The sequence below is a fragment of the Gouania willdenowi genome, chromosome 12 (genome assembly GCF_900634775.1).
Source record: "Gouania willdenowi chromosome 12, fGouWil2.1, whole genome shotgun sequence".
Taxonomy (NCBI): domain Eukaryota; kingdom Metazoa; phylum Chordata; class Actinopteri; order Blenniiformes; family Gobiesocidae; genus Gouania; species Gouania willdenowi.
The window spans coordinates 2,652,635-2,680,116 of record NC_041055.1 but is presented as its reverse complement, the minus strand read 5'-3'; the positions used below and the strand labels follow the sequence as shown (position 1 = coordinate 2,680,116).

Below are 27,482 nucleotides of genomic sequence, written 5' to 3'. Positions count from 1 at the left end.
AAAGAATATGTACAAAATTACTCCAAAAGAACAGAAAAATACACAAAATTGTGTTTTTTCTTTTCAAAAACTTTAAATGAATCAAGTCTTCCAGCCTTTTACCATTTTTCCTCTAAAGAAGAAAGCGTTCAATTCTTTCCCTCCAGCGTCTTGGAGAGCAAAAGCACGTTTTTCTTTTCAAAATAAAAGCACATTTTCTTTTGTTCCTACCCAGGCTAACGGTTGTATCTCACTCACAGGTTGAAAACCTCGGGGCTAAATCTCAGCAGGACATTTTTAGACCAACAGCAACAGAAGAAGAAATAAAAAGGTAAACGCAGAAAAGAGGCTCCTCAGGTCAAATAAAGTGACTTTTAATTCTGATTCAGAGTTTGAAGAAGCAGACAAAGTAACTGTCAGTACAACGATGGTTATGATTAAAAAATAAATAGAAAATAATGGCAATTACAATGTGTTACAAAATAGGTGAAATAGTTTACATATTACAAAAACAACTTGTGTCCTTGCTAGCAAACTAGCAGTTAAATAGTCCATCGTTTCCAAGTATTACATCATTGTGCTGCTCAAATGACACCATGCTGGACTCGGACCAGTAGAAAAAACCGTCAGCTTTAAAAAGTGGTTTGAAGATTTATTTATTTATTTATTTCCCCTTTGAACGGCGTTAAATGTCAGCTGACGTCCCGGAGTCATACATGCATCACGTATGAACGTACGCATGACTTTATATTCATTTTTCTAACATACAGCATGTATACAGCGCCGACAATGACTCATTACCCAACTAATAACAATAAGATTACCATGATTAACAGTTTGATTTGATACACACACGTTCTCTAATGAAAACAGCGGATTATACGGTACACAAACCGGCGCCATGATGGCTTATACACGTCAAAACCATTTAGAAACGTACGAATAGCTTCACCCGTGTGCGTAAAAGTGCCCACGGCTCATTTACAGAATGCTCACACGTCACAGTGCTGGAGGACGCTAGCCACCATTAGCCTGTACGGAGCCGCTAAGGGACAGCAGACTTCTTTCATCGACAAGTTTTTACGGGACCGCGTGACACGAGTGCTTAGAAGAAGCTTTACGTGAGCGAGTCGTTAACGCCAAAGTGCTGAAAGTGCTCAACGTGAACACAAATGTTTTAAACGAGCACTTAAAAAACGTTTAACCGCCAAAATTCAAACTTCACACGCTCACCGACAAGTTTTACATAAGCATGAATTACATTTACGTGCTCGCATAGGTTTTAACATGCTCACTCAAAGGATACCTGTAGTGAAAATGTATATGACAAAAAATGTGTTTGATGTAATAATGTATTACCAATAAACAAAAAGTGTGCATCTTATTTATTTATTTTAAAAAAACCTCACATTGATAGCACTTTTTAGAAAAATTTTTTACTTTTTGGCATAAACTATGGAGAGTCACCATTTTGGACAGGATATGAAGCACGTTCGTTAATCGGCATGGCCTGCTGCTTTAAATAAATGGTGCATTGTGGGAGGTAGAAGTGCAACAGGTCTGTTTACATAGTAGGAAGTGTAGTTTTTCTGTTTTTTGCGTGAAGCAGCCATGTGTAACTTCTCCTTCAGCGATAAAAGTGCAGAATGCAGGTTGTTTGTTAGGAGAGGATTAAATATCACCTTTCTCACCAACTACCTGCACCCATTCAGCATGCACAATTAGCTCAACGGACAGAGCTGTTGTTAGCAGCAGAAACGAGCCATGGCTGAGTAGTTAGGTGTTGGAAGTGCACAAATATGGTTAGAAACTGGGATGAAAGCTGCGTGAAAGGACGTCTGTTCATGGATGGGATGATGCTCCACTACCTCTGAGGATTAGCACCTGATGGCACCCTAACCAACAGGTAACAGCTCATCATTTAGCCGCAAGGAAATAAGAGGGAACAATCTGGTGGGGGTGTGGTTAGTGCCATGACACCCGCCATAGTATCCCCTGTAAGCAGAAACGTAGCAGTGCTCTGAACAAGTATGTTTATAAGCTGCATTGAGACTTTCTGTGAAGGAATTGTGTCGGGGCTGCGTCTGGTTTCAGACTTAACTTTGGCGTGGTGTCCATTAGCTTAGCCCATTAGCTCAGCTCACTGATCCCTCTCATAGCAGCTCAGCTTGAAGCGCTCCTCACATACCACCAATTTTCATCTGTAAGGAAACATTTTAATTGTGTATTCCATACGATATTATGGAGCCAACGTCTGGATGACTGTGACTTAGTGTCGTTATTTGGCTCAGACGCAAAAAAAAATGTTTCTGTTGGGTTTTTCTCTTGTTGCTATAGCAACCATTGGCTTTACACCCCGCAATTGTTCAGAAACTGTAGACCAATGGAACACCATTGCCTAGCAACATCTAACAGGAATCAACGAGCGTGCGTCACATCCTGACCATAGTTTATGCCCCAAAGTATAAAATCATTCTAAAAGGTAATTTAATTCGTTTTTAATAAAAATATGCACATATTTTGTTTATTGGTAATACATAATTTTTAAAATATATATATACATTTTCACAACAGGTACCCTTTAAAAGTTATTAACAAGTACGTGAAAGTCATTGAACAGCGTATGAATGCACACACAAAGCTCGGCAACAGTGATGAGAACAAACCAATGTAATCAAATACCTCTTTACGTCTGTAGATGGCAGCAGGGAGAACAACTTTACGCACTCGTGTAAACATTTCAAGCGAGCAAATTAAAATGTTCCTACGCAGCCGTGTGTTCACTTTACGACTCTGACGTGAGCGTGGAGCGTTCTTTAGGCGAGCGAGTAAAACCGTTCTACATCGACAAGTAAAACTTTAGTGCGTGTCACCTTATATCTTTTATGATTGATATTTTTTGATTTGACCTTTCAGGAAGATGATACAAATTCTTCAAGTTAAAAACTTTGACTGCAAATTCAAAATGAAACAAAACAGAAATGATCCCAAAGATAAAGTCACCTTTTAAACATTTAAAACTTAAACTCCAACACCTTGAGTTTTTTTTTTTGTTAAAAATCCACCAGTTTCAGAGCAGATGGTAAAAATGGGGAGACAGGTAGTGATTCTTTTGGTTTTTCCAGGTGATTCTTCAACATAAATTTACAATCTATAGGAATATTCCGTGGTTATGCAACGGTAGGTGTCGTCAGGAAGAATTCACTTTTTAAAATCTATAATCAACTGGACTAAAAAAAAATACTCAATTCCACCAGTCAGAATACAGGTTTAATAACCGTCCATAAACTTTTATATTCCTAAATAGACTAAAATGAGAGGAAACATTTTTTGGTGTTTAACAAATTATAAAAATAAACAAAAAAGCCTGTAATTACCAAACAACCACCAGGGGGCAGAACTGAGACTTTTCGTAGCATTTATGAGCTAATAATGAGCACTGAGCAGTTCTTTTTTTATTGTAACAATGTGAGGATGTGTGTAGTACCGCAAACAGCCACCAGGAAGTTTTACCTTTAGCGTTTTTAATAAAAGCTTGGATTTCCCGTAAAAGTCTAACCTTTAAAAGGCTAAACGGTGTCGGATCAACAATTAAAATATCAAATAACAGTTAAAGTTTTTAACACTTTTTTTTTATCCTCAGCAAATAAAACAATATTTTAACAAAAACTAACAACGGATAGAAAATAGCTTGAACTTCTTTGTGATTTTTTCTGATTGATTTTGATTCAAGTGTGTTAAAGCTCAATTTACTGAGGATTTCAAAATAAAAGCAATGAGGACGGATGGAGAAACTTGGCTTTTCGTGTCACGTTTGCGTAAAATTCGTTAAATAGTAAAAAAAAGAAAAAAAGTGTTTACATTATTAATTTGATGCAAGCACATTAAACCTTTCACAAAACTTGTGAAATATGCGCACACAACAAATTTTAACACAAGCAGAAATAAAAAACAGGCTCCGTAGGTTCTCTGTTAAAGTTTTTTTTCTTAAAATAAGCAGATATTTTGAATTGTTGCAGAATTTTTTGGGCATGTTTTGTATTTAATGTCTTACTTTGATTAAAACTCAGAGGAAACACTACTGCAGAGGAGGTGAACGCGTTAAAAGTGAATGAAATCTGAAATATTTTTAACCCATCGGAGCACGCCGTCACCTCTGCGTTTGTGCTGTTGTTTCACAGGCTGGTCCGTCACACCCTGCACACACAGACGCTTCAGAAACACACACAAAACACTGTCCGACACACACATACACACACACACGCAGGGCGAGTGTTCACAGAGCGAGGGGCGGGTCAGTTGTTCTCAAACAGCGACAGCAGGTCGTCGCTGCTGTTGTTGGGCAGGTCGGGAGGACCGAGGTACGACAGCAGCTCGTCAGGATTGGTCAGTTCAGGGAGAAGCTGCACCACATGAAGAAGGAGAACAAAGACAAACACGTGTGAGCGTTGCTGGGTGGCGTTTATCAGCCTCATCATCAATCACACAAATACAGCCACGACGTTCCATTCCATTTACATTCCTTCATTAAACTAACATCTACTCAGGAATACCAGTCTAAACCAGTACAAACTAGTCTAAACCAGTATAACTAGTACAACCAAATCTATCCAGTATAAACCAGGTGAACCAGTACAAACCAATCTAACAAGTACAACCAGTATAAACAACTGTAACCAGTACAAACCAGTCTAAACCCATCTATACCAGTATAACGAGTCTAAACCAATCTAACCAGTAAAAACTAGTCTAACCAGTATAACTAGTACAAACCAGTATAAACCAGTATAAACTAATCTAACTAATATAAACTAGTCTAACCAGTACAAACCTGTCTATACCTGTATAATTAGTCTAAACCAATCTAACTCGTATAAACCAGTTTCACCAATACAAAGTAGTCCAACCAATATAACCAGTACAAACCAGTATAAACAAATCTAACCAGTCTAAATCGGGCGAACCAGTATAAACCAATGAAACAGTACAAACTAGTTTAACCAGTACAAACCAATATAACGAATATAAACCAGTCTATAGGGATGTAACGATTCATTCAACTCCCGATACGATTTGATACTGGGTTCACAATACGATTCTCTCACGATTTATTTTACAAAATGGGACTTTAGACAAATGACTGAAAAATATTCATTTATTTTTTTTTGGAGAAAAATTAGAAAATACTGTATTATTTTCCTCTAATTTTTCATTGTCAAAAGAATCCCTTGATAAACTATTCAAAACAATGCAATTTAACTAAAAATAAATCTTGAATGAAATAAATAATGGAATAATACAAATGAAGAAGAAGCCTATTAATTTAAATTCTGGTTCTATCATAAAAAATGCAAAACTACATAATAGTTATTTTTCTTTTTAAAAGTGCAACTGAACATGTATTTTGTGCCTTAACAATAGGACTTAAAAAACAGTCATTTCACTGTTTACATCAGATATTAGTTTGGACCAGCAGAGGGCGATGGTAACCCAGTGGTCGGTTGGCATGCAGATATTCTAGCAGTGAAGAAGAGATGCTATGCTAGCAGACAGAGCTAATAGATTTTACAGATATTCACATAATATTAGATATTCTTTCGGTGCTAGAGGGGTAAGGAATCATTTATCAACATGTTTAAGAGTAGAAGGTGATTCCGCCTGCCACCAAATACATAAATATATAGCACCCTCTGCTGTTTAAAAAAAATATTGCGATTCAATTTTCAGAGTATCAATATGAACCGTGATACCTATGAATCGATTTTTAACTGCCTTACGATTAATCGTTACATCCCTACCAGTATAACAAGTCTAAACCAATCTAACCAGTAGAAACCAGTCTAAATCAGTTTAACCAGTCTAAATCAGTTTAACCAGTACAAACCAGTCTAAACCAGTATAACTAGTACAAACCAGTCTAAAGACTGGGAGAGCTGGACAATCTTTCTGTGTCAAACACCATCAGCAGGTCCCAGCTCAAAGTGGTGTCCGTGTCACCCGATGACCAGCGAACACTCAGAAACCAGCTGGTGATCGCGTTAACTGGTGACTGTGTCTAACGTCAGTAGTTTGTGTTGCTAACTAGTCAGTGCTCAGCGGTAGAAGTGGCTCTGATCTGGTTCTACTGGGACTGGAAATGCTCTACTCACATCCAGTGCATGATCTGCTCCGTCTCCTCCAGCTGCTCCCAGAGCGAAGGAGTCTCCGCTCTGCAGCCGGGGATTCTGGGAGTTTGACCCCCGCTGAGACATGGGGCTCCCGGCGTCGCTCAGATTCTGGTTCCCGTGAAGTCCTGAGGCGTGAGGCTGCAGGAGGCCGTGGGGGTGGTCCATGCGCCCGGGGTGAGACGACTGTGGAAGACAAACATGTGGGTCACATGACATCAGGAAGCTAACGGCGTCTTTTCTCCTTCTAACGTCAAACTGAACACGAGCTAAAGTGAAATCAGTGCTTCACATTTAATGAGAGAACAAACACACACACTGGTCTGTACGTGCTGGTCCGTACTGGTCTGAGTCCTGATATAAACTATTATATAAGATCAAAATCTTCAAATATAAATAACTTTATTAGTATTTCCCATTTCTGCACAAACTGAATGAGCGCTAATGTTAGTGATTGTAAAATGAAGTCAGGTTTGTTCTGTAATGGAGAGGAACTGGTTTTCCCCTGGAACTCTGTGGGTAACTGGGAGTCTGAGAGGAAGAGGAAGAGGAGGCGATCAGCAGCAGGAGTGTGTGACAGCGGAGGAGAACGAGGTCAGCTGGGAGCGACGGCTGCCTCAGCCTCTTCACAATCACTCCCAGTCAGGAGGAACAGACAGTCAGTGAGCCACTCCGTCCTCATTACACAGCTACGAGGAGGGGCGCACGTCACCGACAGTACGTGCACGCTGAGACGTGCACACTCAGACGTGCACTGAATGTGACATAGGAGAGTCATGAAGAGGGAGAAACCACAGAGCTGTCACTGAGTCAGTCCATGGGATGGAGGGAACGCACGTAAGCACACATCAGAGTGTGTGTGTGTGTGTGTGTGTGTGTGTTCCAACCTGCTCTGACTGGTACGGGTGCTGAGTGGGTCCAGGTGGAGCGAACTCTCCCAGCGTGGGCGTCCCAGGAGTGTTTGGAAAATCTGTGAAAGCAGCCTGAGCAGAGAAGCCCTGACTCCCTGTGACACACACAGTTCATCACATGAATTAAAACTTTAGTTATACAACACCACGACAGACGAACATTTATTAAAGGGATGTTTTTACAAATGTGACCTAAAACCTTTGAAATGCACTTATTAGTCGATCTTTGCCTAACAAAACACATTATTTTGCACCAAAATGAGACTACTTTAGTTTAGTTCAAGAGCCTGTGTTCCTCCATCTTGAAATCATGTGATTGATGATGTCACACGGCCCCACTGCCTGTAAACATCCCATTGTTTCCTATTGGAGTGAAACATTCAGCCTGATTTTTAGATCATTGTCAGTCAAAATAACAACTTGTGCTGCTTTTGGTTGCTCTAAATCACATGAAAAACTCAAGGTTCGAGGGCCAAATCCAACCGTTTAGAGCATCCAATTCGGACCGTATCAGAAAGCAAAAACATCAGAGAAATCATTATGTAAATTAGTAACAAATTCAGTCATAGATATCTCAGCTAGAAATCTCTGAAATAATACGCAAATTCAATTAAACATTAGCAGGGCAAATATTTTCATATCACATGATGTCATTTTTAATCTCAAATTGTTAAAATATTTTTTTTTTACCAAATCCTGCAATTTTCCTTAAATCACTCCACAAAATGTTACTGAATTACATAAAAAGTGAAGATCCTGCAGGGACTAATATCTGTTATTCATTGCTTTGAAATTATCAGTGTTGTAAATTTTTAATAATTTATATATATACGTGGAAGTGAAAACGAGAGAACAATAATGATTCAATTTTCCTGCCTAAAATCTGCAGCCTCTGGTTTAAATAATCAGGAAAAGTTAAACATGTCGATGTAAACCTCTTGTTTACCCAAAGAGGAGAAAAACAGCTGTGGCACAAAAAATGATCTTTAACTGCAGGAGGCGACAGTTCCAACTCTGCGCACTGTTTAAGGGAGAGTAAAGGTCCCTTAGGAGAGCTCTCCTTCTCTGCTTCATTGTCTACTACCAAACCACAGAGGTGGAATAATGGGTTCCGTTAGGTATAGATCTAATAATAAGGACATTTCAAAGCTTTTAGGCCACATCCCTTTAAAGAAATACTAGTTTATCATTGAGTACATCAGTATCCTGTGTGTGAGGGCTGAGTGAACGGCGTGATAAAAAACACACAGGCATACACACACCTGGCCGACTGTACTCCGGCGTGTTTCTCCCCGTCAGGCTCTGATAGGGCGATGTGGGGCCGAGCGCTGCGATCATCTCCATCACATTGGGGAGAACCATGTGACTCGGGCTGACGGTTCGGCAGCGTTTCAGCACCGGGCCGTCGGACTCCTCCTTAATGTGCAAGTCGGGTTTGACGGGCACCGGCCTCCAGCCGCACACCGGGTCGATGGTGATCTCCTCGTACTCCGAGCTGAGAGCAGAACACAGGGTTAGAATAGACATATACAGATTAGATCTGCTCCTGTCCTTTGTTACAGGCGTCTACAGCAGGGGTTCGGGACCCCATGTGGGGTTGTGAGACACTGTGATGGGGTCACCAGATGATTAAGAATATGATTTAAACATTTTGAGCCCATTTTTACCCTTTTTCTGCAACAACACCAAACATGCCTATTTTAACTATTTTTTCTTGCCATATTTTTGCTCCTTTTAATGCATATTTGCTACATTACTCCCATTTCTGACACTTCATCACATTTCAATACCTTTTATGCACATTTTTTCTATTTTCAGCACTTATAAACCCTTTCCACCACTTTTCCACCTAATGTTACATATGTTGACCCATTATTGTCACTTTTAACCTCTTTTCACCAGATTTCATGCTTATTTTTTGCCAATTTAAACCAATTGTTCCTACTTTTTCAATTACATTACCCCAATACCTTTCTCCCACCATTTCAGCCACTTTTAAGCCAATATTGACTCTTTTTACCACTTTTTCTCTCTGTTTTTAGCCACTGTAATTTTCAATTTTTAACTAATTTCTGTGATTTTAAAATCACATTTCTCCACATTTTCCACCACTTTTGCTCTCTTTGAACCCATTTTATTTCTGATTAAAAGAAGGATTTCCATCTTTAAGATGACTATAATAATATTAAACATTCCTGGATAACAGTGGATATTATTCAGATGAATAAATAAATGTGGTTATCACAGATTCATAGAACAATAAACCATCATTTTACTGACTTTATGGATGAACCCCAAAAATCTCTCCCCTTTATTCCCCCATAGATGGTCCTGTCTCCACATGACTGTTCTTCAATGTTCATGTCTGTGTTCAACCACCTTCAGCTACAGTGGGGGTCCCCGCTCTCTGGGACCTTTATTTTGGTGGGTCACGGGCTGAAAAGGTTGAGAACCACTGCTATACAGAATAAATCTGTTCCTAAATGTACAAACATACACTTTCAGGGCTTTCTGACAGTATAGTATATATTTGTAGTATAGTTTTGTGTGCTTCTGTTGTCGTGCTTACTTCTGGATGTAGACCAGGATTCCCAGCATGTACTGGTCGACCTCCAGTCCCTCCAGCAGAGCGGTTTTACTGTGTGAAGGAAACAGAGTGAACAGTGAGGGAGCTGTGATGACAGACGAGCTGCTGAGACAAGCTGTGTGTGTGTGTGTGTGTGTGTGTGTGTGTGTGTGTGTGTGTGTGTGTGTGTCGTACTTGCACACAGGACACCTCCACGTCCCTCTCTCACAGTTCAGCTGCAGATAAGACTCCAGGTCAAAGCACTGCAACACACAGAGCAGCCACAGGGGGGCGCTGAGTCAGCATGTTGACAGACGTAGGATATGTGACTCAAGCAGGTATGTAAAAGTACATGTAATACAGACAAATGTTGAATTACATGTGTCGACTACACATGGAAAATCCAAAATCCAAAGTATGTAAAACTACATACATGTGTATCCATTTAAAAAATCATTTCAGGGTTTACACATTTCTGCGTCACGTTACACTTTTATATTTAGTTTCATCATCTTTCCCTTATTAAATTACTTAAATGCTATCAAACTTCCTGAAATCACATCAAACATGATGAACAGAGTCAACTAAACTACTATTATCTGTTATTAATTTTACATTTTATGTTTAAAATATATAAAATCGGAATAGTTATGCTAAAATCACGCCAGATTGCAATGTTAGCCTCCGCCTCCCGTTTAACAGGAACAACCCCATGGAAATGTGAGATATGATCCCAAAATATTATTAGTGAAACCTTTAATTATCACCAATTGGAAATTCACCGTCACATTTTGCACACAACCCCATGTAGCGTGTGATTGGTGATGTTTCTGCTGTGACGTGTCACCAGGTAAACTCATCACCAGTTCAGCTAATACACCTAAGCTAAACCTGTCTATTCACATGTGTGTGTGCAGTCACAGCACATTAAAAACACACTTCAGATGAAGTGCTGCATTCATTTTCAGTCACAGGAAAACACGGTCACTACTGCAACCACACCACATTTTGAACGGGATTATAGGAGGAATTTGACATATTAGTCACACCTTCTATACATTCAATCACCCGTATTGCAGTAAAAAGAAGCATGTAAATGTGTGACATTGTCTCATAACATGCATGTGAGGCATTTCCCTGTGATGTTGGGGCCTGATTTTAAATTCAATTTGGGGAAAATTAGAGTTTTAATAATTTGAGTTTAAAAATGACTGCCACCATGTGTGTGACATAAGCATGAGAAAATGTGAGCAGTGCAAATATTGTGGAGTGTCATCGAATTTGTGTTTCAACTTGGAGATATTTAAACCTGAATTAGTTTGTAATTTACACAGTGATTCATGGTTTTCTCTAACTTTTTTTGCTTTATGCTGCAGGCCAACTTGGATGCTCTAAAGGGCCAGATTTGGCCCCCAGGCCTCGAGTTTGACACGTGTGCTCTAAAACATGTACTTTTACACACATGAAAACATAATGGTGATTGAAAGTCCTTCGATGTATGTTTGTCGCCTGTATGTGCGTGCAGCAGTCTGACCTGTATGTGTCTGCAGTCGTGTCCCCGTGCTGGGAGTTGGATCCGTCTGAAGGTGATGGGACATTTCAGAGAGACTTTAATGGCCGTCTGTTCCACTCCGTCCTCCCCGTTCAGACCAGGAGTGCCTGGAATGGAGCCGCTGCTGAAGTTCCTCTTTACTGAAACACACACGGTAGAGACGGCTTCCGTTAGCCGGACTGTTGGCGTGGGATTTAAACCAATTCCAGCATTTTTTATTCCACCAATGGGAGTTCTCTAATGTTGACGATTCATCTAATGCAGGGGTTCTCAACCTGGGACACTGGGAGGGGGGTCACCAGATGCCTTTAAGAAACAAATTTTTTTATTTTTTGTTTTTAAACAATTTGAGCAGATTTTTGCTTATTTTTACCCTTTTTCTGCTATTACACCAAACTTACCATATTTTAACCTATTTTCATCACTTTTTCTTCCCATATTTTTGCTCCTTTTAATGTATTTGCTACATTACTCCAATCACATTTCAATGCTTTTTCTGCACATTTTTTTTCCACTTTCAAGACATTTTCAGCACTTATAAACCCTGTTCAACAAATTTCCACCTAACGTCACATATGTTGACCCATTATTGTCACTTTTAACCTCTTTTCACCATATTTCATGCTTATTTTTGCCAATTGTCATGCCCATTATTTGCCAGTTTAAACTAATTGTTCCTACTTTTTCTGCCACTTTTAAGCCAATATTTACACTTTTAACCCTTTTTACCACGTGTCTGTTTTTGTCCACTCTAATTTGCAACTTTTAACTAATTTCTGTGGTTTTTAAAATCTCATTTCACCACCTTTTCCACCATTTTTGGTCACTTTTAACCCATTTTATTTCTGATTAAAACCAGGATTTCCATCTTAAATGACTATAGTAATAATAAACGTTCCTGAATAACAGTGGATGTTATTCAGATGAATAAATAAATGTGGTTATCACAGATTCATAAAACAATGGACCATCATTTTACTGACTTTATGGATGGACCCCAAAAATCTCTCCCCTTTATTCCCCCTTATAGATGGTCCTGTCTCACATGACTGTTCTTCAATGTTCATGTCTGTGTTCAACTACCTTCAGCTACAGTGGGGGTCCCCGCTCTCTGGGACCTTTATTTTGCGGGAGGGGGATCTGAGCAGCTGCGCTCACACTGATAAACTAGCAAAGCTTTCAAGTCTCACTGATTAGGCCTGATGTGAGTCACTGATGTGCATGGCCAAAGCGCGTGCGTGTGTGTGAGCCACGAAGTAGCGAGTCATACACACACACTTCTCAAACGACAATAAAAATATTAAAATAAAATACACAAAACTAAACATTTATACAAAAAAAATACACAAAATGACAACACAAATGCACAAAACTACACCAAAAAACATTAAAAATTACACAAAATGACTCCAGAATCACACTACAATGGCAACAAAAAACAATACAAAAAATGCACAAACACACAACACAAAGATACAAAAATACACAAAAAACATACCCATTTGGCCATAATTGACAACTCTACTTAAGCCCCCACTATATGAATACATACTTCCGACGGGCACTGTACTAGTGGCGTAAACATGCAGAGAAAGCGTTGTGTGAATGTGAGTGATTTACTCTTAGTGATGCAGTGCTCTGCAGGCAGCAGCCTCTTCTTCATCAGCCCCTGCAGGACGGAGCGCACGGACGGCCGGTGGACGAGCTGCAGCACGAAGAGGTGAGACTGTGGACGGAGACACGGGACGGACAACTTTAGAGCGACGACTCAACGCCTCGTCAGTCACATCACAAAAACAAAAGGAACACAACAGAAGCTGCTGAAAGCATCACAGGGACCACAGTTCATCATCTACTGCTTTAATCTCATTATATCCTACAGTGTGAAGCTCACAATTACATTTTTATATTACGTCTTCAATTATGCATGTTCATTTACAACTCATTTATGATTACGGTGAGCTGCATGTTTTCCAATTACAATTTAAATTATAATAATGTTTTTCCACTGAAAAGTCAATTACAATTATGTTTTCAATTACAATTAATCACAATTACTGAGCCTTTAATAAATAAGCCTATGAAACTAAACCTTCCTCTTGTGTTAGCTTCTCTTATGATAACGGGTTAATTTTGACCCATGTCTTAAATCAGCTTTAAAATACAATAAAAAATATTATCTATCATCTTATTAGTTTCTCATCTCTTGGTTACCTCGTTAGGCTTCCTAATCAATGAAAATATTGGCATTAATATTTTTTGGTGTCAGTAAAACCCTAGATTTAAAAAAAAAAATGTAATGGTAAAATGATCCTGAAGAAAAGTGACAGGTAGTGAGAAAACTTGATATGAAACATATTTTATTAATTATTAACTACATATGTGTAAGACAAAGAACTGTAACATGATTCCACAGGTTTGCATTTAATAAAATAGTAATTCAGTTTTTATAGAATTTCATTATATTATATTATTATCTGAACTCAATTACAATTTAATTACAACAGCACCTGATATTTTTATTATAATTACATCATAATTGTATCATAATTATAATTGACCCCAACGCCCTCACTATTATGGCGTCTTTTCAGGTGACGGTTAACGTGATTTCTCTAAATTGTTGTGTTTTTTTTTTGGTTCTTTATTGTTTTGATTTTGGTTTTATGTTTTTTTTTTTTTTTTTTAAATTAACTGCTATTTTTGTCTTTTTTTGTGTTGCTTTTTTGTCATTTTGTGTATTACTGGAGTTGTTTTTAAGTTTCTCATTGTGTTGTGTGTGCAGTGGTCGTTTCATATTCATTTAGATTACATATCTACTGATATGAGTGTTGAATACAAAGGTGTCTGCTGTGTACTAAGTAAATAATTCGCTTTGTTTATGTATATTTATAAAATTAAAGCTAATCTTCGGTGTTGGTTGCTTACATCTTCTCACCGTTTCTGCGTTTTTACAAACGACAATAATGCGTCTTCTGTAACTCATTTCCTGTTTGTTTCTGTTGATGAATCAGCAGCGTCTCCATTAGCTAAACGTGTTGTTTTCATGTGTGTAGCGTGTAGTTGTAGATGTGATGCTGTACTCACGCAGCAGCACGCTGTCACTGTGATCTGCACCGTGTTGCGTCCCGGCTGACACACCTGCTTCAGGTAAAGAGGTTTGTGCGACGTTTTGTTGTCGCCGCGCTCAATGGACAGTGGAGTGGCGTTTACGCTGACCTACACAGGACACACAGCACGAGTTAGTCCTTTCTATGAAGCAGACATGGACAAGTGACGGCATGTGAGACACACGCGCTACACATGTTTGAGTTTACTAAGAAACAAAACAAAAACAAACAAAAATACACAGAATTACTCCACAAACAAGATAACAAAAATATACATAACAAATACAAAAATTAATCATAACGCACAAAACAACATCAAAATGTTTTAACCTATGAAAACAAATACACAAAATGATTCACAACACACCAAAAAAAAAAAAAAAAAACAGAATGACTCAATGACATCAAAAATACAAAATACACAGAATTACTCCACAAACAAAATAATGACCAAAATGACAGAAAAATTTACAAAACAAACACAAAAATGACTCATAATTCACAAAACAATATCAAAAACACTAAAACAATTAATAACCTACAAAAACATAAATAACAAATAAACTTTATTTATATATTAAAACAAAGTGCTTTCCAAAGGTGGCTATACATCAGAACATAAAAGATATAAAGTATAAATACACAAAAATTACAGAAACACACACACACACACAAAAGCTAAACAAAAAATGTTTCTTAACACAAAAAACAAAATACATCAAACGACAAAAAACAAAAACAAAAATAAAATAAATAAACTTCATCAAAAATACAAACACACGAAACAAAACAAAACAAAAAATCACTCGTAACACAAAATGACATCAAAAATACAAAAACGATTCAAAACCTACAAAAACACACAAAAATAACAAACACACCAAAAATACACAAAAACAACAGGAACATACAAAATGCATGAAATGTAATAGTGATGATAAACTGGAACCTTAATAATAACTTTGCAGAATTACCTGATAGTCAAACACTGAAGATACAGAGTTTAGAAAACTACATGTAATAAAAGTTTAAATATTAAATGAAATGTAATACGCACACACACTGAGGTCAAAGGTTACCTGCACTGAGGCCGGCCAGTTGGTGTTCATCTGTCTGTCCTCGTGATGGTAGCATTTAAACTGCAGCTCCAGGTCTGGCCTGCAGGGGGAGGCAACAGGGGGCGGTTAGCGAGCTAGTCACAAAAGTCAGAGATAAAACTAAAAATATGTAGAATACTCCCACTGAACTAGACAGCCAGAATTTATTTAAATTACCCTAGCGTCCAGGACTGCCTTGAAATTTATTGTTTATTACAGTTTTTATTTATCTTTTAATTTTATCTCTACTTTTTATTTTAAATAAATGACATATTGATTGATATTTACTTACGATTGTTTCACTTTTGAAGAGATTTATTTATTTGTTTTCAAATATGCACTAACAATATTCCCTGTTTTGTTTTATTTAGTTTTCTGTGATTGTTTACCATAATATTGTTTAATCTTGTGGGAACAAATTATAAGTTATTTTAAGTTGATGTTCCCTTAGAAAGTTCTTCATTTTGGAATTTTGTTGTAAATTGTAAAATGCCATATTTATTTATTCTTTGTTATTTGTCATTATAAAAAAAAAACTAAATAAAAAAAAAATACTCACAGACAAAGTAATCAGATCAGTGACATTGCTTAGGGGTAAAAAAAAATAGAAATTTTCTAATTCTAAGTAGAATTTAATTAAAAGCACAAAATCATAATTCTAAAACAAATATTAAGATAATTTGAAACTTGAAGATTTAAAAGCATAGAATGGTTTAATTAAAAAGAAGAGTATAAAATTATCCAAAGACAAAACATGTATTTGAAATAATCCAACTTAATGACTAACATTGTCCATTTAATTTCAAATCTTAACTGTTTTAAAAAAGAAGCTTTTAATTTGAAATTAATTGCTTGTTTAAAGTGAAAGAGCCCTTTATTTTGAAAGCACCTCATCATGAGCGTCTTGTAGACGGAGTCCCTCAGCTGGAAGGCGTGGTTACTGACGGCTAAGTTGTGCTCCAGCCTGAACGGCTCCAACACCACGCCGTCTCTCACCGGGAAGGTCAGACGAAGGTCGTCGCTCGGGTTTCCTTTAAAAAGTAAACACACTGTTCACTGCGTGCGTGCGCGTGTGTGTGCGTGCGTGCGTGCGTGCGTGCGTGCGTGCGTGCGTGCGTGCGTGCGTGCGTGTGTGTGTGTGCATTTGTTCTGACCTGTGGGCGGCGGCTGGGTGCTGATGGCGCTGACATTTGGTTTGACGTCCGGCTGAAGGTACGGAGGTTTGTTGTCCTGACTGGGTGACAGGTACGGTGGCCCCGAGGTCCCAGGCGTCATGGGAGGGGTGGGGTTTCCTCCCATGGGCGAGCTGGGGTACCCGGGCATGACGGGGGTCCGACCGGGCTGAGAAAGAGAGAGAGAGGACAGAATAAATTAACACATGAAAAAGAAGAAGAAGAACGCTGCAGAGAGGGACACTTACGGCGTTGATGGCGGCCTGTGTGAAGGCGTTGTATCCGCTCTGAGCGCTAAAAGACTCCGACTGTAAACACACCACATGTCATTGTTTACACTTTACTCTTGGAGAACATGCAAACCACTCCCACAGATCCTTCAAAACACCATAAACGAAGATTTTAAAAAATAAACATACAGAAAAATGACTCACTTTAACATGAAATATTAACATTTTTTATTATTTCCAACATTTTGTTTACCTTTAATTAAAACAAACATTATTTATTTGTAGTTTTCTTTCAATTACTTTTTGGGGGTATAAATACTTGAATTAAAAATAAATGAGGATACATTTTATTTAGTCTGACTCTGTTTTTATTTATTTATTTTTTTAAATCAGAATTTTTATTTATAAAATGTTATATTGCATTTACGGTAATTACACAAGTCCTGTTTTAATTCACAGCAAACATGGTGATGTTGCTTTTAGTGGTTATGCTGCAAAGAAGTGGAACAAACTGTCAGTATCCAATTGAAAGATTTTTAAATCCAAGTTAAAGACTATTTCTCTACTGCGTATGATTGAGAGGGAGATTTTTAATCACATTATTGCTGATTTAATGTTTTTATTGCTAATTGTATTGCATTAATTGCTGATTTAATTGTTTTTACTGCTGATTTCATTGTTTTTACAACTGATTTGAATGTTTTCAACACTGATTTTTTAGTTTTTACTGCTGATTTGAATGTGTTTAACACTGATTCTATCATTTTTACTGCTGATTTTATTGTTTTTACTGCTGAGTTCAATATTTTTACTACTGATTTTAATATTTTCTGTAGCACTAACTCATGTAAAGCACATTGAATTGCCTTGAGTATGAAATGCTATACAAATAAGTTTGCCTTTCCTTCATAATAAACATAAAACTGAGAAACTCCATGTTCAGTGAAGGTAAAGGATGAAACAGGTTTTATAATAATGTGTGAACGTGCACGCTCTAACCTTGTAATACTGCGGAGGGTTGCTCTGAACACCTGCACTGTGAGGAAAGGACGCCGAGCCATACTGGCTCATGTGAGGCATCCTGCTGCTGGGATAGGACGGAGACGGAGCACAGCGCTGCGGTGCGCCGCTGGAATACTGCAGAGCCTGGTTGGGATAGCCCGACATGCCCGAACCGTACTGACCCGGAAAACCCTGCAAAGTAGAAAAACCTTTGTCAGGGATGAACCAAACTTATCAGATCCCTAATTAATCCCTCAATAATAGAATGTTTCTTCTTTTTTTAAATCATCTTTTAAATCAGTCCGAGATGTTTTCCTTCTCTGGGAATCTTTGCATTTCACGTATTGTAGAAAATAAATGTGCATCTTCATCAGACTGGGAGGGAAGTCCGTACCATAGACCAGTTCACATGTTTGGTTAGCTTAGCATGTAGCGACCAGTCCCACCTGTTTGTGTTAGCTTAGCATGTAGAAACCAGTGCCACATGTTCAGTTAGCTTAGCACGTAGCGACTAGTCTCACATGTTTGAATCATTTCAACACGTAGCGGCTAGTCCCACGTTTGGATTATTTTAGCAAGTAGCGACTAGTCCCACATGTTTGGGTTAGTTAAGCAGATAATAACCAGTCCCACATGTTTGTGTTAGCTTAGCACATAATAACCAGTCCCATATATTTGTGTTAGCTTAGCATTTTGCAACCAGCCCCACGTATTTGTATTATTTTAGCAAGTAGCGACTAGTCCCACATGTTTGGGTTAGTTAAGCACTTAATAACCAGTCCCACATATTTGTGTTAGCTTAGCACGTAGCAACCAGTCCCACGTGTTTGGGTTAGTTTAGCATCTAGCAACCAGTCCCACATGTTTGGGTTAGTTTAGCACATAGTGGCCCCAGTGTGGATAAAGAGGGGGGCAACATTAAGTGAACTCATAGGATTGCATCATCTTATTGTGCCAATAGAATAAAAGACAAAATATGCCATTAGCTTAGCCTAATTATCGTCCATCACTGACCTCAGAGTGAAAGGGACGTTTGACGCCCTGCTGTGAGGCCGGGTACCCTCCGTGTTGGGGCGTCCTCTGGGATGGCACCGGATGGGACGGATACAGTCCGGCAGAGGAGGGTGGAGGTCCAGGCCGGGGTGGAACCATCCCGCCGGGGTTCATCCCACCGGGGTTCATTCCTGGAGGGCCACGAGGGCCAGAGTGGGCCAGGAACTGAGTGCTGTAGGAGGAAGGCCCGCCCATCTAGAACAGAAAGAGTCGGAGTTTGATCCATCACAGACGAAACTCTAATATTGAAAATTGAAAACTCGATAAATATCTTCAGAAAAGAAACTTTTTAATCAGTTTCATCAGATAGAGCTAAATCAATATTTAACACCCTGATCCATCAGCTTGTCTAAGTGTCGCTAGAAACAAATTCTCTTATTCTTCTGCTCATATCTTGACCTGCTATTACTCTGCCAATTATTAACCGATCTACACCATTTAAATATCAAAATGTTTCAATGCTTAGTGGCAATGCTGCTATGTAATTTATTAGAGGTTGAACTATGACAAAATACATTTATATTCATTTCTAAAGTGACCCCGTTTGTCATGCTTCGTGCAAATCTTAACCTATTTACACCATTCAAAGATCAAAATGTTCTGCTGCTTAGTGACAATGATGATTTCTAATTTGTAAAATGTTAACTCTCTTACTTTTAAGGTGATTTATGGTTTTATGCAAATTATGCTGCTTTTGCAAGCCTTAGAGTGCTTGATTAGGTCTGCTACAGTGAGACAGCTGCTGCTCATGAACTTTGAGGAAAACTGCTGTTAAAGCTTTAATCCTGGAGCTACAGCCACAATTTATAGCTTAAAATATCTTAAAATTATTCTTTTAGTGGGAATGCTTAGCATTCACCCCTTACTTTGTTTCCACAAGTAGGACTTTTACCCTGAGACTTCAGTGTGATCAGAGACTGCTTCTGCCTTCCTTCAAGCAATCATCAAGTGGAACATGGTTCAACTCTTGCTCTGCACAATGTCTGTAATTTTGACTCTAAATAAATGTTTTGTTAAATCCTCAATGACTTAACGTAATGCTGTTCATTCTCTGTGAGTACTGCCTACAAATATCTAAGCTTCTGGTAATGTGTACAAACTGGTGTTCATTGACAATAAACACATACAGCAACAATTTTTCGCATTCACACTTGCATTGTTGTGGCAATGCAAATATTTCTAGTATTCTTTATTGTTTTACCTGGCCATAATTCAGCTCCTGGTTCTGCTTCTCCTGTATGGCGGCAACAGTTGCCGTGGCGGTGGCGGTTGCAGTCGCTGCGGCCGCTGCAACAGCAGCAGCCGCAGCTTGCGTAAACTCAGACGGAGGGCGGACGCCCATACCCCCGCCACCGTTGCCGGGATAACTGTGAAAAGGAGATAAAGTAAAGGTCGTAAACTAATAGTTTCAAACGTGCAGACTGTGGACCAAAAGCAGCCAGCGTGGCTTCGTACCTTCCTCCGTACCCCGGCCCAGGGTTGTATCCGCCCCCGGCCCGCCCGTACATGACGGGCTGGCCGTAGCCTTTGGACATGGCGTCCCCGTACGACTGCTGGCCCATGAACTGGGAGCCCATGGCGGCGCTCATACCGGGGCCGCCGCCGGGCATCATGTGACCGCCGGAGCTATCGCCGGGGCCCATGGGGGTGCCGAACACCTGAGAGGAAACATAGAAAGAAAAATGGCAGCCTACACTTAGGAGTAGTCGACTCATTGGAGTAAATATAAATGCTCGACTTTGGAAACAGCAAAGTGCGTGTGTGTGTGTGTGTCGTATGTCACCTGGCTGTGCGTGGGATTGCTCACGCCCCACACTGTGGTTACTACAGACAGAGATCCCGGGTGCTGATTGGTGCCTGGTTGCCAGGAGACTGGCTCATGCAGGAAGTGGCCGTCAGAGCTGTGGGAGTTTTACACACAGGGGTTACCGTGTGACCCAGAGGTCAGAGGTCACACATTAAGTCACAGTTTAGTCCAAACTATGTTAAGTTCAACCACCAACAATAGGTGTGTACAGGTGTCCTCTGTACACACTATGACATTATCATGACACACCGAGCGTTGCTGGGTGTTGTTTATCAACCTCATCATGAATCACTCAACACAGCTACAACTTTCTGACATTGTCATCACATGCGTCATCACGTTTCTTTATCAATGTGAGATTAACAGAGGATTACCAGTATGAACCAGTATAACCAGTATACAGACTTATAGAGTTGATTAAAGGAGGGACAATCCTTCACAAGGTCTCAGCTTCACTGCTCAAGGTTCTCCCCAGGAATTTTTCACAGCATAGGGGGATCGTGCGCTGCACGTGGAACATTTTGAAATGCATAACTCTCTGAGGACCAAATTTAGTGAAGTAAAGCTAAAGTTGTTGATTTTTGTTTTTAGAATCTTTGTTACTGCCTTACTTTAAAGCCAAAAATGATTTATTACTAGAGGTAAGTTCATACTTTTTAACATCAACAGGCTTCACACGCAGGATGAATGTAGTTAGAGTTACTCATGCCTGGGATAAGTGCTCCACTAATAAATACTCACACACGCTGTATAGACAAGAAACAACATGTGCACACATTCATTTTATGTTTTTCTATTATTTTTTTTTTTAGTTGATTCATGTCTTTGTTTAGATTTTGAAGCACACTGTTTATACTGGACGGTGATTATGGGTTACAAAGCAAAGGATTCACACGACAGGTCTTTTTTCAGCCTGATTAAAGCTCTGACACCAGTCCCAGAACACGATCCGATACATTGTGTTCAAGTGCTCATTTTTCTGTTAAATTTGTTTTAAGTAAGTTATTTGAGGGTGAAAAACGGGATTTGACGTCATATATGACGGTCTTACGTAGCTCTCTTTGTGAATAGTTTTTCGTTCAGTTTTTTGGTCTTTTTTGAGCTACTAGTAAATGGTGAAATGGTAAATGGACTTGATTTTATATAGCGCTTTATCACCACACTGAAGCAGTCTCAAAGCGCTTTACATATCAGCTCATTCACCCAATCACTCTCACATTCACACACCAGTGGGACAAGACTGCCATGCAAGGCCACTGGGAGCAACTTAGGGTTCAGTGTCTTCGACACATATAGTCAGGTACTGGGATCGAACCCCCAACCTCTCGATCAGAAGACGACCCACTACCACCTGAGCCACGGTCCCCCAGTAGAGGTTAGTACTAGTATTAACCTCTATGATCTGATCATCTGAACAAGATGTTGGTAGAATTTCCAGTGGGAAAGATACAGTACTTAAGTTCTTGGCATGGCTGGGCTGCGTACATCATCAGGGCAGTATGCTAAATGGGCGGGACGTGTTACCAGGGCTCCTCCCGCCGGACTCTGGCTCCAAATGACATTAAATTTGCAAGATGGAAGTGTCCCTAAGCGCTGTATTTTGGCTTCAAGAACGTTGAGTGGGAAGAGCTAGAGTGCACGCCGACTGGTTTTAACCCGTATTCACATCCGTGTGCGCATGTAGAATGATTTGTTGTAAACATGACGAGCAGCTTTAAGCATCACTGTTTAAGGCTCATACATACAAACTCTGCGCACATCCGAGCAGATGGCCTGTATTAAATAGACGGTGTGGCTAACGTATGTGTTTCTCAGTTATTCAGATTAAAAAGAAAGTTAAAACAACCCATGCACGCCTGGAAGTCCCTTTTGTATCCAAGTGTGCAACAATTATTGTGGCCTACCGATTAAAGAAGAGAAAAAAAGTAGAAAATCCCCCCAACGCTGCTGAAAACAGAGCGTAGGGGGCGACATCACTCAGTAGGGGAGTAAAATTACAATGTCGGGGGCCCCTACGCTCAACAGTGCTGTCGAGAACCCTAGTGCTGTTCTGCTCAAACTGGTATCCGTGTTAACTGAGAACTAACCTCTGAGCACAACCAGCCAACATTAAGTCACCAGTTAAAACGGTCACCAGTCAACTTTAAACATGGTGTGATGTTTCTGAAGATGTTCCGTGTTGGTGATGGTGAGTTTGTACCTTTGTGCAGTGGGAGGATGGGACGGTTTCATGGAGTTGAGGGGGTTCATCTGAGGAAGGGGGTGGACTGAGGAAAGGGGGCGGAGCTTCTGATGAAAGGGGGCGGAGCGTCTGTTGAGAGGGTGTCTTGTCAGAGCCGCGCTGTCCTCAAGTGTTCTCCCTGCGACAAAAAGCAGAAGATGAGACCGACTAAATCGCTGCTGAGTGACAATTCCTCATCACTACAGCCCACACACAGTCTCAGACCTGTGTGTGTGTGTGTGTGTGTGTGTGTGTGTGTGTCCACAGTGTTATCCTGCGCTCGCTGACAGAAGGAGCTAAATTTAGCCAGTTGATTTCAAAAGGAATTTAGGAGAAAGGAGACGCAAGGAGATGCTCAGCTCAGTGCGCACATACACACGCGCATGAGTACAAGCACACACACATCATACACAAACACACACAGGCACACGCAAACATACAATAATAACCACACACCAACAAACTCCCACACACACCAACCAACACATGCATTAATGCACACAATGATGCACACTATACCAAAAAAACACACAGTTACACGCACACGCACACATAGACGCGGCTGATTGGTCCAGAGGAGGGACAATAACAACACAAACCACGTTTGCAAGAAGCTCTGCTGCAAAATTATGTGCTAAAAATGTATCTTCCTGTTCTGTGGATTTACACAGGGTTTACACTCTCCTGCACACTCACACATTTGTTTTAAATCGTTTGTGCATAATTCCATTTATTTATTTATTTACATTTCTTGTATTTGATTCAGAGCATTTTCATGCAGCTTTTGCACTACTTTTTAAAAAATAATTTAAACTGCAAGGGTGAAAATAATGGATTACAAGTACTCACGTTACTGTAATTGAGTTGTTTTTATGGGTACTCGTAAAATTGTTACTTGCACTTAGGTACGTTTTAAAAGAAGTAATTAGTTACATTTCTACACCCAACCGTTACTGAGTAAATTATTATGCTTTGTTTTAAAATGATCAAAGGACTGTGAAAAACTACAAAAAACAATCAAATGCATCGCATCGTAGTCGACCAATCAGATTAAACGTAATGCACGGCACCAGAACAGCATTGAATGGAGGTTATTTTCTCTGTTTAAGAGTTCATAAATGTATCTATACATAGAACCTGGAAAATATTATTTTTTTTATTGAATTAATTGTAAATAAATAAATATTTTAGACAGATGCCTTTGTGGAAAATAAATTAAGTTCCAATTGTGCAAGATTTGGTCTCTTCCTTTTTGTTTCCTGTATATGCAAGGGAACCATGGCAAGACCTATTACCAAAAATAAACATGGGAAGTGAAAGTAACTTTTAATTTGTGTACTATTTAATTGAGCTACTTTTTACTTGAGTATTTTATGTATGACTTACTTGTAATTGAGCAAAATTTCAATCAAGTAACAGTACTTCTACTTGAGTAGGATATATCAGTACTCTTTATACCTGTGTACCACTGTAGTTACCTTATTAGTTTTCGTTAAATGCTGAGAAAAGTCAGGACTCCGATTTTTTGTGATCACGGAAAACAGACAGAAAATGCAGAATTCCTGTCTTGAAATAGAAAAAAGCTATCTTAACCATCTAAAAAAATTAAGAAATAAAGAATCAGGCACCAACATGACACAGAAATTCCTCACTTGCATGTTTTGGGACAAAATTACATTCACACGTTTTTTTTTTTTTGTTTGTTTTTTTTAACCGTAAAACGAGTGACTGAACATCTAGTAAGTGCAGCAAACAGACAAATTTGTTAAATCTCGCTCTATACGTAATCACACGGCTTCATGGGATTTTGTGCAAAACTTGAGGATGATTTTTTAGCTGTGATTCCGTTTCTCTTGGAAATCTGCAAAATCTAAATAGTGCAATGAAAACTGGTAATGGAAACACCTGAATTTAGAAAAAACACTATTATCGCTAAAAAGTTTTGACGCTTTCATGAGGAGGTTTTTCAGACGTTTTGATATTGAAATGTGTCCCAAAAGCTCAATGGAAACACTTTTTACACAGTTACACATCACAGGATGTAACGTACCTGGTCACATGACCACTTCTCTCTGAGAAAACATGGCGCGGTACGTGTGGACAGAAGAGAAGACCCGGTCATTTCTTAGCAGTAGACTTAATAATTACCGGTATTAGATGTGAAACAATCAAGAAATGTGTGTTATAAAGAGGTTTGGAGCGTCCATCTTCCTGCAGAAAAGTCTCATGAAATGAGATTTCACGAGAGTTACGAGGCTCCAAAACAACCTTCAATGGAAACACGTTTAAAGTGCAATTATGCTTTGTCGACGCCTTGGACGTGTGGATTCCAACCTTTAGGTTTTTGTTAAACGGTGAAAAAAAGTCAGGAATTCCATTTAAAAAATACTTTAGAATCAGGCACCAATATCACATTTATGCACTATTTTTCACAATAAAAGGAGTGACTGAATGTCTATACCACTGTCACTTTACAATCACTTCAAGAAAATCTAAAAATAATTAGGATTTAAGACGTGGGAATCAAACATCATCTTTCTTTTAATTGAAAATAAACTGTGATCTTAAGAAAGTGGAAACTTGAGTCAACTACTACATAGACTTATAAACTTAAAAATGAATGGTGAGTAAACCTGTGAGAACGTGTGGTGAACTTGACTTAAAGCCTGGGATTCAAACATTGCCCCGAGGGAGCAAAAACTTTACAAAGAAACAGACTTCAGGTTGAACCGATTGAAACAAACTAAGGCTGTGTTCAAAATGTCACACTGTGTACTACTATACACCACAAACTACTATATACTATTAGTATTATTAGGATGATCAGCATTCACACTACAGCACACTGCCAAGTCTCCCAAGATGCATCTGGAACCTACAACGACAAAACCAATATCTCTATTAAATCGCCGAATCGCCACCTTTACAAAATACGACACAGGCACATTTATTGACAAACAGCTGCACGATATGTGCCACTTTTAGCTTTTCCTCCTATAAGGGACAGCAAGTGTGAGTGAGTTCTGTAGTGAGGCTTGATTGGGGGAACGTCTGGGTTAGAATGCACGAACTGTGTTTTTCATGCTGTTCTGAGAAGTTGCAAAGGCAGCAACTCCTAGAACAAGTATTTTTATATATATATATATATATATATATATTAGCACTGGGTGATATATTGATATTCAAGATATACTTTGTTTTCCATTTCGGCAATGTAGAAAATTACAATATTGCCAATATCAATATACATACTTTTTTATAGCTTATTTTGCATCATAATCTCTACTTCTCAGAACAGCATAAAAGCTCAGTTAGATGGATTTCTGAGAGTGTCCGACTCCTAACCCAGACCTTCATCCAAACAAGCCACACTAGAAAACTCACTCACACGTGCTGTCCCTTATAGTAGAAAAAGCCAAAAGTGCTAATAAAAAAAAAATGTGCCTGTGGCATTTTTCATCAGCAAATGTAATCGTGAATTGTCTTTCTGATCAGACTTAACTTGAATTTCAACTATTAAGATTTATATCTTATATCGCCGTTATAGGAAAAAAACAGAGATGAGTTTTGGTGGATAAAGCCCAGCCCTAATATATAACGATATAGGCCATATTGAAATCTTCTATATCACCAAAATGCAAAACTTGATATACCTCGAATCCCGATATATTGTCCAGCCCTACATTCACCTTAAGTAATCTAAGCAAACATCTCATGTTGACATGTAGCTCCATCACACTGGGTCCTTACAATGTTAAACATTGGTATGTTACAACAAAGTGTAGAACTCTACAAAATAAAATGGCTTCTGGTTGATGATCACATAGGACCAGACCGTGGACTTCCTTCCTGTGAGGCCATGCTAACCCCTGCTCCACAGACTAATGAGCTCCTGGGTCCAGGTGTGAGCTGGAGCCTGGGGATGAGCCTCGGCCCTGGCCTGTGCTGTGCTGTGTGTAAGTGTGTAATGGTGTCGGTGCAGCAGCTCCAACATCTGCAGCAGGACGAACAAAAGCCCCAGAGCCACAATGACAAAAAACACACGTGTGCACGCACTGTCCGGGTGCGCGTGCACGGACAGTGGGTGCGTGCACACACCTGATGGGTGCTGATGGGTGTTTACTGGGCGCTAATGGGTGCTGCTGCTGTTGCTGTGTCTGGAAGTTATAGTTGAACCGAAGGCTCGGAGCAGCCCTGGCCGGCCTCCGTGCTCAGTCCCCCGGCCTCGCAGCTCACCGAGCCCCGCTGAACGTCCTCCGGGCTCGGTAAGCAGAGCCAAGCCAAGCCGGGCCGGGAGGGGGTGGGGAACCAGCAGCGGAGCCGGCTGCGGTACCGCAGTGACACCGAGCCCGGGACTCACCGTGTGTGTCGGTCCGGTTAGCTTAGCTGTTAGCCGCCGGTGTCGTCAGGCCGGGTTTGAGGACGGTCGGTAGCTCCGGGTTCATGTTTCCACCGGGAGGTTTACCGCTCACCGGTCCAGTAGTCACCGTGAATCAGCGGACAGATCCCAGTGTTCCCAGTGAAGCTCTTTAATGGATCCCAGAGCCGCTGTGTGGAGATCACCGGAGGAAGAGGAGGGTGAGGAGGGCCTTCATCCTCAGTGACGTCACCGGCAAGC

General features: G+C 39.7%; 1 protein-coding gene across 2 annotated transcripts; it reads right to left on the bottom strand.

The window, feature by feature from the left end:
- Nucleotides 1-337: 337 nt before the first annotated feature.
- zmiz2 (zinc finger, MIZ-type containing 2) lies at nucleotides 338-27,482 on the bottom strand. Of its 2 annotated transcripts, none has more exons than XM_028462650.1 (20): nucleotides 27,225-27,482; nucleotides 22,844-23,003; nucleotides 20,620-20,737; nucleotides 20,292-20,494; nucleotides 20,038-20,203; nucleotides 18,798-19,031; nucleotides 17,781-17,975; nucleotides 16,800-16,859; nucleotides 16,534-16,720; nucleotides 16,269-16,410; nucleotides 15,362-15,440; nucleotides 14,260-14,391; nucleotides 12,793-12,898; nucleotides 11,155-11,312; nucleotides 9,816-9,883; nucleotides 9,624-9,692; nucleotides 8,317-8,549; nucleotides 7,031-7,149; nucleotides 6,129-6,329; nucleotides 338-4,382 (listed from the first exon to the last, which is right to left on the bottom strand). In XM_028462650.1, exons 2-20 carry the CDS (start codon nucleotides 22,891-22,893, stop codon nucleotides 4,275-4,277), a joined length of 2,628 nt encoding a protein of 875 aa, XP_028318451.1. In that variant the 5' UTR covers nucleotides 22,894-23,003; nucleotides 27,225-27,482; the 3' UTR covers nucleotides 338-4,274. The 2 variants fall into 2 exon arrangements, with proteins under 2 accessions (XP_028318451.1, XP_028318452.1); XM_028462651.1 differs by lacking the exon at nucleotides 27,225-27,482 and adding an exon at nucleotides 26,963-27,196.